This window comes from Salvelinus fontinalis, chromosome 1, assembly GCF_029448725.1.
Source record: "Salvelinus fontinalis isolate EN_2023a chromosome 1, ASM2944872v1, whole genome shotgun sequence".
NCBI lineage: Eukaryota > Metazoa > Chordata > Actinopteri > Salmoniformes > Salmonidae > Salvelinus > Salvelinus fontinalis.
In genome coordinates this window covers 41,706,685-41,719,949 of record NC_074665.1, presented here as the reverse complement: position 1 = coordinate 41,719,949, position 13,265 = coordinate 41,706,685, and the positions used below count along the sequence as shown (strand labels likewise).

Below are 13,265 nucleotides of genomic sequence, written 5' to 3'. Positions count from 1 at the left end.
GTGGTGGATTTTTCTGGGAAAAAGAAGAAAAAAATAACACACCAAACAGTTCGGTCAGCATGAAAACTACAGAGCCAGCATACCCCGGACTATTCCATGTCTATCATGACAGTTGAATGCAATTGTCAAACACATTTGCTTGAAAATGAAACTGCATGTTAGTTTTGAGAGAGTAATTATTAGTGTTTGGGTATACTTTCTGGATTACATTCGTCTTAATGAAAGTGAGGATGGAACGCCATTGAGGTTTTGAATTGAAAAATAAAATGTTGCAAGTTAATGTGTCCTACTTCTTGTAAAGCATACTTCAAGATTCAAGTCACAGGGTCTTTTCAAAACATTGGCAGCTATACCTTTGGGAACCGTCAACTTCTAATGAAATGTGATTGCTAGTCATCCCAAGACAAATATTTTGATTGGATTACATTTTCAAATCAAAATATTTTTCTTCCCACATAAAACGTGGAAATCCTTTGCTCGCTATAAGCTCTCGAGTCGACTTCTTTCTGGTTTGTCATTGTTGGAGTGTACCAAATGTCTTTCAAGCATTAACCATGACTGACAGGTTAATTGGGACAGCTTGAGTAGAGTACCTACTAAATGTAAATTGAATGTGACCTATACCTGTAATGCAGGAGCCTTCAAAAGCAAACAACCAAACCTGCACGGGCAGCCTGCCAGTCAGCAAAGGGTGTGTGTGTGTGTGTGTGTGTGTGTGTGTGTTGTGTGCACTGACTAACAAGAACAATGTTCACGGCTGCCAGCAATGTTACTGCAGGTGTAGGTTCATTCAACCCGGAAAAGCTGCCACCACCGAGACACACCAAAACAATTCCCTTTGCTGTACCGCCCCTTCCACTTCAACTTCCTCCTTAACTGGAACCCTAATCATCTCCTACCCCAAGATACTCAACATCTTCCTTTCAAACCTAGTATTGTCTGACAGATAAACAGACATCATTTAAAGGGGAAATCTGGAATTCCTTTGTACTCTGATGGCCACAGGACAAATGCACAATCAAAGCTAGTAAAAAATAAAAAAAAAAAAGCACAAAAACAAACAGTTCTACTTCAGCCAATCAGTACACCTGCCCGCAAAGACCCTCCCACTCAGTCCTGTATAAAGTCCACTCAATAACAGAAACTAAATTAGAGATTGCACCTTCAGGTGGGCTTTGCCTCCCCAACAACCCTAATCCTAGCAACTTGCCTTGGATAAACATACATTTCTATTCTAACTCCCCCCAAAAGCATTCCTCCTTCTTGCACTTGCCAAGTACAAACAGGTATTGCTCAACTGACAGGAAGAACAGGATCTGTACCTGTTGCTGCAGTGCAGAGCGTACTCTATGCGCATGAACATTCACTCTTTGTCACACACACACACACAAGCGCACACACAGGTCAATACAATGGCAGGCAGAGTGCAACACACACAATACATGCATGATTGCTCCTCCAAACCAATCTGAGGACCGGTATCAGAAAAAGAGTCTCTTGCACATACAACTTTTCACTGTAGACATCCCTTGCGTTGAGAACCTCAATACACAAAACGTAGCTCTATTGCATTTGATTGTTCATTTTATTTTTTGCACGCAGCCTGTGGAAGGTCCTAGGACGGAAATGTTGCAGCAAACGCATCTGCTTCAAAAACAAAACTGAAATTGAATGCTGTAGTAGCATCCATCCAACAGTCAGTCCAGTCGTATCCTTGTCTTTTTTTACTCCATCTCTATCAACAGGTATCAAGCTTTATCCAAAGGAAAAACGCGGATGTATTTTACTGTAGGTCAATCAAACATTAAGCCGGCAGTTATAATGCATTGTAAAACTTGTCATACAAGCATGTTTGACTGACTGCCTTGTAATGTCTTGTGAAACTTTAAAATAAGACATTATAAAGACATTGGGGCTCCTGAGTGGCGCCGCGGTCTAAGGCACAGTATCTCAGTGCTCGAGGCGTCACTACAGACCCTGGTTTGATTCCAGGCTGTATCACAACCGGCCGTGATTGGGAGTCCCATAGGGCTGCGCACAATTGGCCCAGCGTCGTCGGGGTTAGGGTTTGGCCGGCGTAGGCCTTCATTGTAAATAAGAATTAGTTCTTAATTGACTTGCCTAGTTAAATAAATGTTAAATAAAAATGTTAATAAAAGGCTCATATAGCTCATATATGCTTATAACAACTTGTAAAGCACTATACCTGCAGGCTTTAAGTAATGTGTTACCATTATGTTCAATAATTTCAATGCTCATACGCTTAGAAATAAGTACAGAAATAACAAGTGTCCTTCTTTGCTGTGTTATGAAATAACATATATTAAGCTTATAATAAAGGCCATGCTTTTTAGGCCCTTTTTGGGGCACTTTGCTTTTACCGGTATTTCCAGCATTTTCCATTAGAGTTGCAGTAGTTATAAAATCCTAGGAAATGTTATTTAAAATGGCACAAACTGTCTCCGATCAAATCATTGCCTGGTTGTGCATGCGTGTTTGGCGGGGGTGATGGCCTGAGCCAGGGTAGGCATAGCTCTGCACATAAAACCTATTATTTGGTAGGGAATACTATTTGTAGGTAAGTGATTCTACATCTCACTTTGCTCAAGCTGACTTTCCTCTCCAACAGACTCGGAAGTTGTAGCTAAAAATGGGTCAACTAGGGGCAGTTAAAGAGTAGAGTCAATGAAACCAACCATAGAAGTGTATTGTGGTGAATCCGGGGTAGCCCCGACCGGGACTCAAATCTGGCTCTAGCGACTGTCAAGGCAACACCTTAACCATCATGCCAAGAGGTCCAAACCTCTTGATGAGCTCGCTAGGTGTTGGGTTAGGGTCGCTACACTACCCCCATCCTTCGCTCCTCTATACCAAGTCCATCACATGTACACGCCTCATTGCACTTCTGACACCAATGTATAGAATTTTTTTTGGGGGGGGTAGCCCCGACTGGGACTTGAATCCTGATCCAGCAAGTGTCAAGCCAAGAGGTTCACACCTCTTAGAGTAACGGTTAAGGTGTTGGTTTGACTCTCCCCTTTAACGCCCCTAATTCATCTATTTTTAGCTACAACTTTTGAGCGTTGGAGAGGATCAGCTTCAGGAAAGTGAGGTGTAGAATAACTGATCTACAAATAGTATTCCCTCCCAAATAATAGGTTGTGTGTGATTAAGATTTGCAGAGCTACGCTTCCCCTGGCTCAGGCCATCCCCCCGCTTAGCGCACAAACCAGACATTGATTGGAGACATACACTACATGACCAAAAGTAAATGGACACCTGCTCGTCAAACATCTCATTCCAAGATCATGGGCATTAATATAGAGTTGGTCCTCCCTTTGCTGCTATAACAGCCTCAATTATTCTGGGAAGGCTTTCCCCGAGATGTTAGAACATTGGTGCAGGGACTTGCTTCCATTCAGCCATAAGAGCATTAGTGAGGTCGGGCACTGATGTTTGGCGATTAGATCTGGCGCGCAGTCGGCGTTCCAATTCATACCGAAGGTGTTTGATGGGGTTGAGGTTAGGGCTCTGTGCAGGCTAGTCAAGTTCTTCCACACCAATTTTGACAAATCATTTCTGTATGGACCTTGCTTTGTGCACGGGCGATTGTCATGCTGAAACAGGAAAGGGCCTTCTCGACTGTTGCCACAAAGTTGAATGCACAGAATCGACTAGAATGTCATTGTATGCTGTAGCATTAAGATTGCCTTTCACTGGAACTAAGGGGCATAGCTTGAACCATGAAAAACAGCCCCAGACCATTATTCCTCCTCCACCAAACTTTACATTTGGCACTATGCATTCGGACAGGTAGTGTTCTCCTGGCATCCGCCAAACACAGATTTGTCTGTCGGACTGCCAGACGGTGAAGCGTGATTCATCACCCCAGAGAACCCATTCCATTGCTAAGAGTCCAATGGTGGCGAGCTTTACACCACCCTAGCCGACACTTGGCATTGCGCATGGTGATTTTAGGTTTGTGTGCGGCAGCTCAGCCATGGAAACTAATTTTATGAAGCTCCCGACGAACAGTTCTTGTGCTGACGTTGCCTCCAGAGGCAGTTTGGAACTAGGCATTGAGTTTTACAACCGAGGACAGATGATTTTTACGCGCTTCAGCACTCGGCGGTCTCGTTCTGTGAACTTGTGTGGCCTACCACTTCGCGGCTGAGTAGTTGTTGCTCCTAGATGTTTCCACTTCACAATAACTGCACTTACAGTTGACCGGGGCAGCTCTAGCAGGGCAGAAATTTGACGAACTGACTTGTTGGAAAGGGGGCATCCTATGACGATGCCATGTTGAAAGTCACGGAGCTCTTCAGTAACGCAATTCTACTGCCAATGTTCAATTTTAGACACCTGTCAGCAATGGGTATGTATGGCTGAAAAAGCCAAATCCACTAATTTCAAGGGATGTCCACATACTTTTGTATATACACTACCATTCAAAAGTTTGGGGTCACTTAGAAATGTCCATCTAGGCAGAGTTGCAAAGAAAAAGCCATATCTCAGACTGGCCAATAAAAAGAAAAGATTAAGATGGGCAAAAGAACACAGACACTGGACAGAGGAACACTGCCTAGAAGGCCAGCATCCCGGAGCCGCCTCTTCACTGTTGACGTTGAGACGTGTTTGTGGGTACTATTTAATGAAGCTGCCAGTTGAGGACTTGTGAGGTGTCTGTTTCTCAAACTAGACAGACTAATGTACTTGTCCTCTTGCTCAATTGTGCACCCGGCCTCCCACACCTCTTTCTATTCTGGTTAGAGACAGTTTACGCTGTTCTGTGAAGGGAGTAGTACACAGCGTTGTACGAGATCTTCAGTTTCTTGGCAATTTCTCACATGGAATAGCCTTCATTTCTCAGAACAAGAATAGACTGACGAATTTCAGAAGAAAGAGATTTGTTTCTGGCCATTTTGAGCTGGTAATCGAACCCACAAATGCTGATTCTCCAGATACTCAACTGGTCTAAAGGCCAGTTTTATTGCTTCTTTAAATAAGGACAACAGTTTTCAGCTGTGCTAACATAATTGCAAAAGGGTTTTCTAATGATCAAATAGCCTTTTAAAATTATACACTTGGATTAGCTAACAATGTACCAATGGAACACAGGGGTGATGGTTGCTGATAATGGGACTCCGTATTAGAGGTCGACCAATTCATCGGAATGGCCGATTAATTATTCATAACAATCGGAAATCACTTCTTTTTTTTTTTACACTAGGCAATTCAGTTTAGAACACATTCTTATTTTCAATGAAGGCCTAGGAACGGTGGGTTAACTGCCTTGTTCAGGGGCAGAACGACAGATTTTTACCTTGTCAGCTCGGGGATTCAATCTTGCAACCTTACGGTTAACTAGTCCAACGCTCTAACCACCTGCCTTACATTGCACTCCACGAGGAGCCTGCCTGTTACGCGAATGCAGTAAGAAGTCAAGTTAAGTTGCTAGCTAGCATTAAACTTATCTTATAAAAAACAATCAATCAAAATCACTAGTTAACTACACATGGTTGATGATATTACTAGTTTATCTAGCGTGTCCTGCGTTGCATATAAATCGATGCGGTGTGCATTCGCGAAAAAGGACTGTCGTTGCTCCAACGTGTACCTAACAATAAACATCAATGCCTTTCTTAAAATCAATACACAAGTATATATCTTTAAACCTGCATATTTAGTTAATATTGCCTGCTAACATGAATTTATTTTAACTAGGTAAATTGTGTCACTTCTCTTGCAACAGAGTCAGGGTATATCCAGCAGTTTTGGCCGCCTGGCTCGTTGCGAACTATGTGAAGAATATTTCTTCCTAACAAAGACAGCCAACTTCACCAAAACGGGGGATGATTAAACAAAAGCGCATTTGCGGAAAAAAGCACAATCGTTGCACGACTGTACCTAACCATAAACATCAATGCCTTTCTTCAAATCAATACACAGAAGTATATATTTTTAAACCTGCATATTTAGCTAAAAGAAATCCAGGTTAACAGGCAATATTAACCAGGTGAAATTGTGTCACTTCTCTTGCGTTCATTGCACGCAGAGTCTGGGTATATGCAACAGTTTGGGCCGCCTGGCTCGTTGCGAACTAATTTGCCAGAATTATCCGTAATTATAACATAACATTGAAGGTAGTGCAATGTAACAGGAATATTTAGACTTATGGATGCCACCCGTTAGATGGATGCCACCCGTTAGATAAAATACGGAACGGTTCCGTATTTCACTGAAAGAATAAACGTTTTGTTTGAGATGATAGTTTCCGGATTGGACCATATTAATGACCTATGGCTCGTATTTCTGTTATTATGTTATAATTAAGTCTATGATTTGATAGAGCAGTCTGACTGAGCGATGGTAGGCACCAGCATGCTCGTAATCATTCATTCAAATCGCACTTTCGTGCGTTTTGCCAGCAGCTCTTCGCAATGCTTCTGTTTATGACTTCAAGCCTATCAACTCCCGAGATTAGGCTGGTGTAACCGATGTGAAATGGCTAGCTAGTTAGTGGAGTACGCGCTAATAGCGTTTCAAACATCACTCGCTCTGAGACTTGGAGTAGTTGTTCCCCTTGCTCTGCATGGGTAACGCTGCTTCGAGGGTGGCTGTTGTCGATGTGTTCCTGGTTCGAGACCAGGTAGGAGCGAGGAGAGGGACGGAAGCTATACTGTTACACTGGCAATACTAAAGTGCCTATAAGAACATCCAGTAGTCAAAGGTATATGAAATACAAATTGTATAGAGAGAAATAGTACTATAATTCCTATAATAACTACAACCTAAAACTTCTTAACTGGGAATATTGAAGACTCATGTTAAAAGGAACCACCAGCTTTCATATGTTCTCATGTTCTGAGCAAGGAACTTAAACGTTAGCTTTCTTACATGTCACATATTGCACTTTTACTTTCTTCAACACTTTGTTTTTGCACTATTTAAACTAAATTGAACATATTTCTTTATTTATTTGGGGCGAAATTGATTTTGATTTATTATATTAAGTTAAAATAAGTGTTCATTCAGTATTGTTGTAATTGTCATTATTACAAATAAAAAATATATTTAAAAAATCGTCCGATTAATCGGTATTGGCTTTTTTTGTTCCTCCAATAATCGGTATCGGCGTTGAAAAATCATAATCAGTCGACCTCTACTCTGTCAGAATTGCCAGAATTTTCCGTAATTATAACATAACATTGAAGGTTGTGCAATGTAACAGGAATATTTAGACTTATGGATGCCACCCGTTAGATAAAATACGGAACGGTTCCGTATTTCACTGAAAGAATAAACGTTTTGTTTGAGATGATAGTTTCCGTATTGGACCATATTAAATGACCTATGGCTCGTATTTCTGTTATTATGTTATAATTAAGTCTATGATTTAGATATGTAAATATTCCATAGAAAATCTGCAGTTTCACGCTACAATAGTAATTTACAACATTAATAATTTCTCCACTGTATTTCTGATTAATTTATGTTATTTTAATGGGCAAAAAAAATGTGATTTTCTTTCAAAAACAAGGACATATACAAGTGACTCCGAACTTTTGAACGGTAGTGTATATAGTGTATTTCGTAGGATTTTCTACCTGCAGCAATACTAGTCAATAATGTTGAAAATATTGGTAAAAGCAAACTGCCTCAAAAAGTGCCTAAAAAGCATGGCTCTACTTATAAAAAGGCATTCTGAAGGCCAATACATACTTAAAACAATTTATAAAGCAGTTACAGTCAAAAAAATATCACCCCATCACTCCCCCGCAAGACATGCTAACCTCTCCCCATTACAATAACAGGGGAGGTTAGCATTTTTGGGGGGGTATGATATTTATTGTGCGCGGCACCATGGGTCTCCTAGTCACGGCAAGCTGCGACAGAGCCTGGACTCGAACCCAGAATCTCTAGCGGCACAGCTAGGACTGCAATGCAGTGCCTTCGACCACTGTGCCACTCAGGAGGCCCTCAAATACTTAACTTTTGACCATTTTAATACACATATAAGTAAGTAAATCTGAACCAATATGTTTGGTCCCCTAAAATGGGGGGACTATGTACCAAAAAGTATTGTAATTGCTAATCACCTGATATGGATGACAATACCCTCAAATTAACCTTTTCTCAATAGGTGGGCGCTATTTCGACTTTGTAAAAATTCGTTCCCAAATTAAACTGCCTCGTACTCAATTCTTGCTCGTACAATATGCCTATTATTATTACTATTGGATAGAAAACACTCTCTAGTTTCTAAAACCGTTTGAATTATATTTGTGAGTAATACAGAACTTATTTTGCAGCAAACTTCCTGTCAGGAACTGAAAAATCTAAAATCGGGGGCTCTGTTCCAGGGTCAGTTTATACATTTGCATGTAATCTATGGGTCGACATGTACTGCATACGCCTTCCCCTAGATGTCAGTAAGGAGTGAGAATTGGAATGGGGTCTCTGGGTAGTTCTGAGGCCGTATAAAAGCTCTTGGAACCGGGTGTGCAGTCTTTTCAACGTTCGCCATTACGCATTACAGACCTCAGGATTGCATTCTGAAAAGCTCTCGTTATAGGCTTTAGATATATCCGGCTCTGATTTTATTCGATATAGGTGTTAAAAACATCATAATGTAGTTATTTTAAACCGAGTTATATCAGTTTATATCAGTATATTGCGATTTTCGGTATTTCATTTGTGCTGTGTTATAGTGAGTTGGACACGTCTTCGTCACATGGTTAATGTTTGCTGCTAATTCCAAAGTTGAAGACGACAATCTACAACCGAGCAACGATTCTTCGGGACAAAGGACAACTTGCACAAGATTCTGATGGAAGCTCATCAAATAGTAAGAACTATTTATGATGTTAATTCGTTGTTCTGTTGAAAAATGTAAAACTACTATTCCGCCATTAATTTCGGTGCGGTCTCGCTTTAACGCACGCTGTATGTCGTAGTAATGTTAATTTTAAAAATCTAACACAGCGGTTGCATTAAGAACTAATGTATCTTTCATTTGCTGTCCAACCTGTATTTTTATGTCAAGTTTATGATTAGTTATTGATTAGATTAGGTGCCTCTCCCAAGATTTCTCCCGACATTTTGTTTGGCAGCTTGGCTACTATTCTCATTGTATAACCACGATTTGTGCTGCTAAATATGCACATATTCGAACAAACGATATATGTATTGTGTAATATGATGTTATAGGACTGTCATCTGATGAAGTTTTGAGAAGGTTAGTGAAAAATTTCATATCTTTTGCTGGTTTATTCGCTATCGCTAACGTGCATGAATCAATGCTGCTGTGTGGTTGGCTATTGTAGTAAGCTAATATAATGCTAAATTGTGTTTTCACTGTAAAACACTTAAATAATCTGAAATATTGGCTGGATTCACAAGATCTTTGTCTTTCATTTGCTGTACGCTGTGTATTTTTCATAAATGTTTTATGATGAGTATTTAGGTAATTCACGTTGGTCTCTGTAGTTATTCTAGCTGCTTTGGTGAGATTTTGTGATGGTGGCTGCAATGTAAAACTTTGATTTATACCTGAAATATGCACATTTTCCGAACAAAACATATGCTATACAATAAATATGTTATCAGACTGTCATCTGATGAAGTTGTTTCTTGGTTAGTGACTATTTATATCTTTATTTGGTCGAATTTGTGATAGCTACCTATGCAGTAAAAAAATGGTGGAGAAAAAAAAGTTGTGTCTTTTGCTATCGTGGTTAGCTAATAGAAATACATATTGTGTCTTCCCTGTAAAACATTTTAAAAATCAGAATGGCTGGATTCACAAGATGTGTATCTTTCATCTGGTGTCTTGGACTTGTGATTTCATGATATTTAGATGCTAGTATTTACTTGTGGCGCTATGCTAGGCTATGCTAGTCAGCTTTTTTACTGATGAGGGTGCTCCCGGATCCGAGATGAGTACCAAGTAAAAGTTAAAGCTGACAGTCTGCCTCAGTCATTGTATCATTTCAAATCCAAAGTGCTGGAGTAGAGCCAGAGCAACAACAAAATGTGTCACTGTCCCAATACTTCTGGAGCTCACTACTATTAGCGTAATACCTGCATGCAGGTCGGTTACCAATGTATTTTAAAAATGTATTCTGAGGCCAGGAAATTTGGGGATGACCCTACAGATAAGAGGATGCACTAGTCATTAGTCAGTTAAGTTGCATGGTGTCCAGACTAGCGAGTCATTGTGCTTCATTGAGTTTTAACTAGAGTGAGTGATACTAACTTGAGAGGCTTAATCACCACCAAGTGAGTTTCAGTCAATGGGTGCACCGGAGTGTGAGAGTTAAAGGGTTGTGGAGACTGTCAAACACACACAAAGCTACATGCTCTAATCTGAGTGTGCACATTGACATAGAGCCAAAGGTTTCAGTGTGTTCCCACCTATATAATAGGAACCCTGACACAGTTGCATATCAAACCCCAACAGCTGACCTTTGGAATATCAACATATCAAAAAACAAGGGTGTGTGTGTGTGTGCGTGTGGGTGTGCATTTGTGTATCCATAAGTCTTCCCGCTTTAGCTCGGGAAGATTCCATTTCTATTAGTGTTTTAGTGAAAATATGAATATATTTACATGACTCGAATGTGATGCTTTGTGCGCAATGAAAACATTACTATGAACACCAATGTGGTAATGATTTGCTTCCAAAGAAGAAAGAGACTGATTGGTACAAAAACTGTACAGACCTGTTACAGACAATGCAATTGTATTTGGTAACCACGTCACCTGTGACTAGTAGTTACGTGTGTATTTATGTATGTATGTATGTTTTTGAACCAAAACAACTAATGAAACACGCACCAATATACTCAATATGCACTGTCTGCAGCTGGTGACTAAGTGTCAGTTGTGGTAGCTGTTAAATCAACTGAACTTTAGATCGCAAAATACAATAAGTCAGTTATGCCTCCATGTCAAAAAAATAGGCTACAACTGGTAATGTAGGCTAGCTATAGGTCTACATTGAGAAAGTTTGTATCTGTGATTCTGTTTAGTCTTCTTACAAAGACTGAATTTGATATGAGAAAGTTGGAGATACAACAATTGCATCAATACAATTGTACAGTAATAGCTTGGTTGTTGTGAATGAATGCATGGTGCCCTTTGGAAAGAGGTAGCCTACACGTAGGCCTATGTGTTTGCAGAATATTTTGCTCTTCCATTTTTCACTGGTTAATATTTGAAGTGCTGCAGTTTCAAGAGTGACAAGTGGTCTGTTCTATGAGACAATGTCCTCTTTAGCGCAAGCAGTGAATAATTGACCTCGTCATGAGCCCTTGGAGCATACAATGCAATCACTGTTGTTTTGATTTTGTTTACCACAAAAGTGAACTCTTCTCAACTATTCATACAAGTGCCATTTTCACACAAAGTTGCTAAGCAGGTTCTCATATTTCTTGGCGGCGTAGGCTACTTACGGCCTACTTGTTTCACTCCAATTTATTAAGTTACTATAGGCTACTGTTTGCTACGCTGTGTCACTATACGCTTTAACACAACACATTAAATTGTAACAGCATTACCAAATGAAGCGCGAACTCCAGCTCTTTACTGCGCTTCCATTTTAACCGTGTGTCGTTATCAATAGTGGCTAATAAATCTCGAGCCACAACATTGAAATCAGTGCGAGGGGGTGGTTGGACTCACATAGGAATGCGGTCTATTGTCGGAGCACAAAGTCATGCTCTCTGGGTCGAGTTGAACTCCCCACAATTTCGAGAATTCACATTGTTTTCAATTATTCCAAGGTTTTACATAGGCCTATCACATTTTATTAATTTAATTATTCAGACACTGTGTAAAAGAGAAGAGGATCCAACGTGAGACCCACCTTCTCTGCCCAATGCGCCCGAAAGTCCGACCAGCAGTAACCGGAGAAACAGAAAACTTCTCGCCGCCTCCATCGATTGCGACCACCACTAGTCCATAGTACCCAACACTTTTGTATTCCTACAGAGGAGCGCCCCTACACCTTTATTCATGCAGTTGGTTTTGAGGTTGTTTTTCCAATCCCAGTAACTTCCTCCTCGGAATTCCGTGCCTGTGGCTCGCCTGTCGGTAGTAGGCTTGCGTGACACAGCCAGTCGGCGCGCTCCCGTGAAGGGCTGAATGGGGAGTGGCAGATAGGGCCGATTGACTCCAACAGCCCAATAGAGTCGCCCGCGGCCCGCCTCAGTCAGAAAGTCACTCAAAATGGTCTGACGAAGAATTATCTGGGATTCTACATATTGAGTTCTTGAAATAATTATTAATTGCTTATACAAGTCTATGCCGTAGATTTAGTCTTATTAAAATGCTTCACTGTTCTCAGGCACTTCTCTGGGAGCGCGAAATTAGGAGGAAGAATAATAAGCTCTATTCATACCAACTATCCACTCTCCACCAACATCAGTTAGGGTCAGAGTCCAACAGACTGCATATAACTAATCAGGAAACTGCACAAAACTATTCAAAAGTCCATCTGTTCACATGCTCCATGTCTTGCACAAGGTTTGTTCTCGGTCAAGACTGAATGTTAGGTTCTCAGAAAGTGAAAGATTGATATGGTTAGCTATTGATAGCAACAGTGTGGAGGGGTGCCCTTGCCTTACTTCACTGCATGACATTGTCCAGGTTCCAAAAATCTTTAAACATTTCCTTTCCTTATCTCCTTTCCTTCATGAACCAAAAGAGGTTAGGGCAGGTTATATTGTGGAAATATTGCATTCCCCAGAAAGGGATGGGGGGAGGGAAGGGGGGTAGTAGTAGGCCTAGCAGTGTACACTATTAGGGGTAGAAGTGCACAGTCATGGTCTACCTAAATGTTATAGATTAGTCTCAGTGAGGTTTTAAATGGTTTAAAAGTTATTTATTAACAGTGATTGAATTCTTAGTTTGTGTTCTTTTTTTTCAACTCATTGTGTATAAATGTGTGAGTCAGTTTTGTGTTTGCTAAATGATGGGTTTTATGGCTGCGCTGTAATGGATTATTACCTGTATAAGCCTATTGTTACCGTACAGCCAATACCCTATACGATCACTATTTGGCAAACAACATACAATTTCATACAATTTGAATCAATGAATAATAACTGTTTACTGATAATTCACAAACTACAAAATTAGTTAAGTGTCTAATTAGTGTAATTGTAAACCCTTAAAGTAGAGTAACCTCCCTTAAAGTAGTCTCATTATGGGCAAGTTAGGTCCATAAACAGTGTAAGAAGGTTGAGAAATAGATCCCTTTC

The 13,265-nt window shown here is 40.4% G+C and overlaps 1 protein-coding gene across 1 annotated transcript in view; it reads right to left on the bottom strand.

Moving 5' to 3' along the window:
- The window catches only part of erbb2 (erb-b2 receptor tyrosine kinase 2), a 49,198-nt gene extending 36,801 nt beyond the window's left edge, over window positions 1-12,397 (bottom strand). The window contains exon 1 of the mRNA XM_055921771.1: window positions 11,870-12,397. Coding sequence (XP_055777746.1) covers window positions 11,870-11,942 — 73 coding nt within the window. The 5' untranslated portion in view covers window positions 11,943-12,397. The remainder of the gene's footprint in view (window positions 1-11,869) is intronic.
- Window positions 12,398-13,265: the final 868 nt, after the last annotated feature.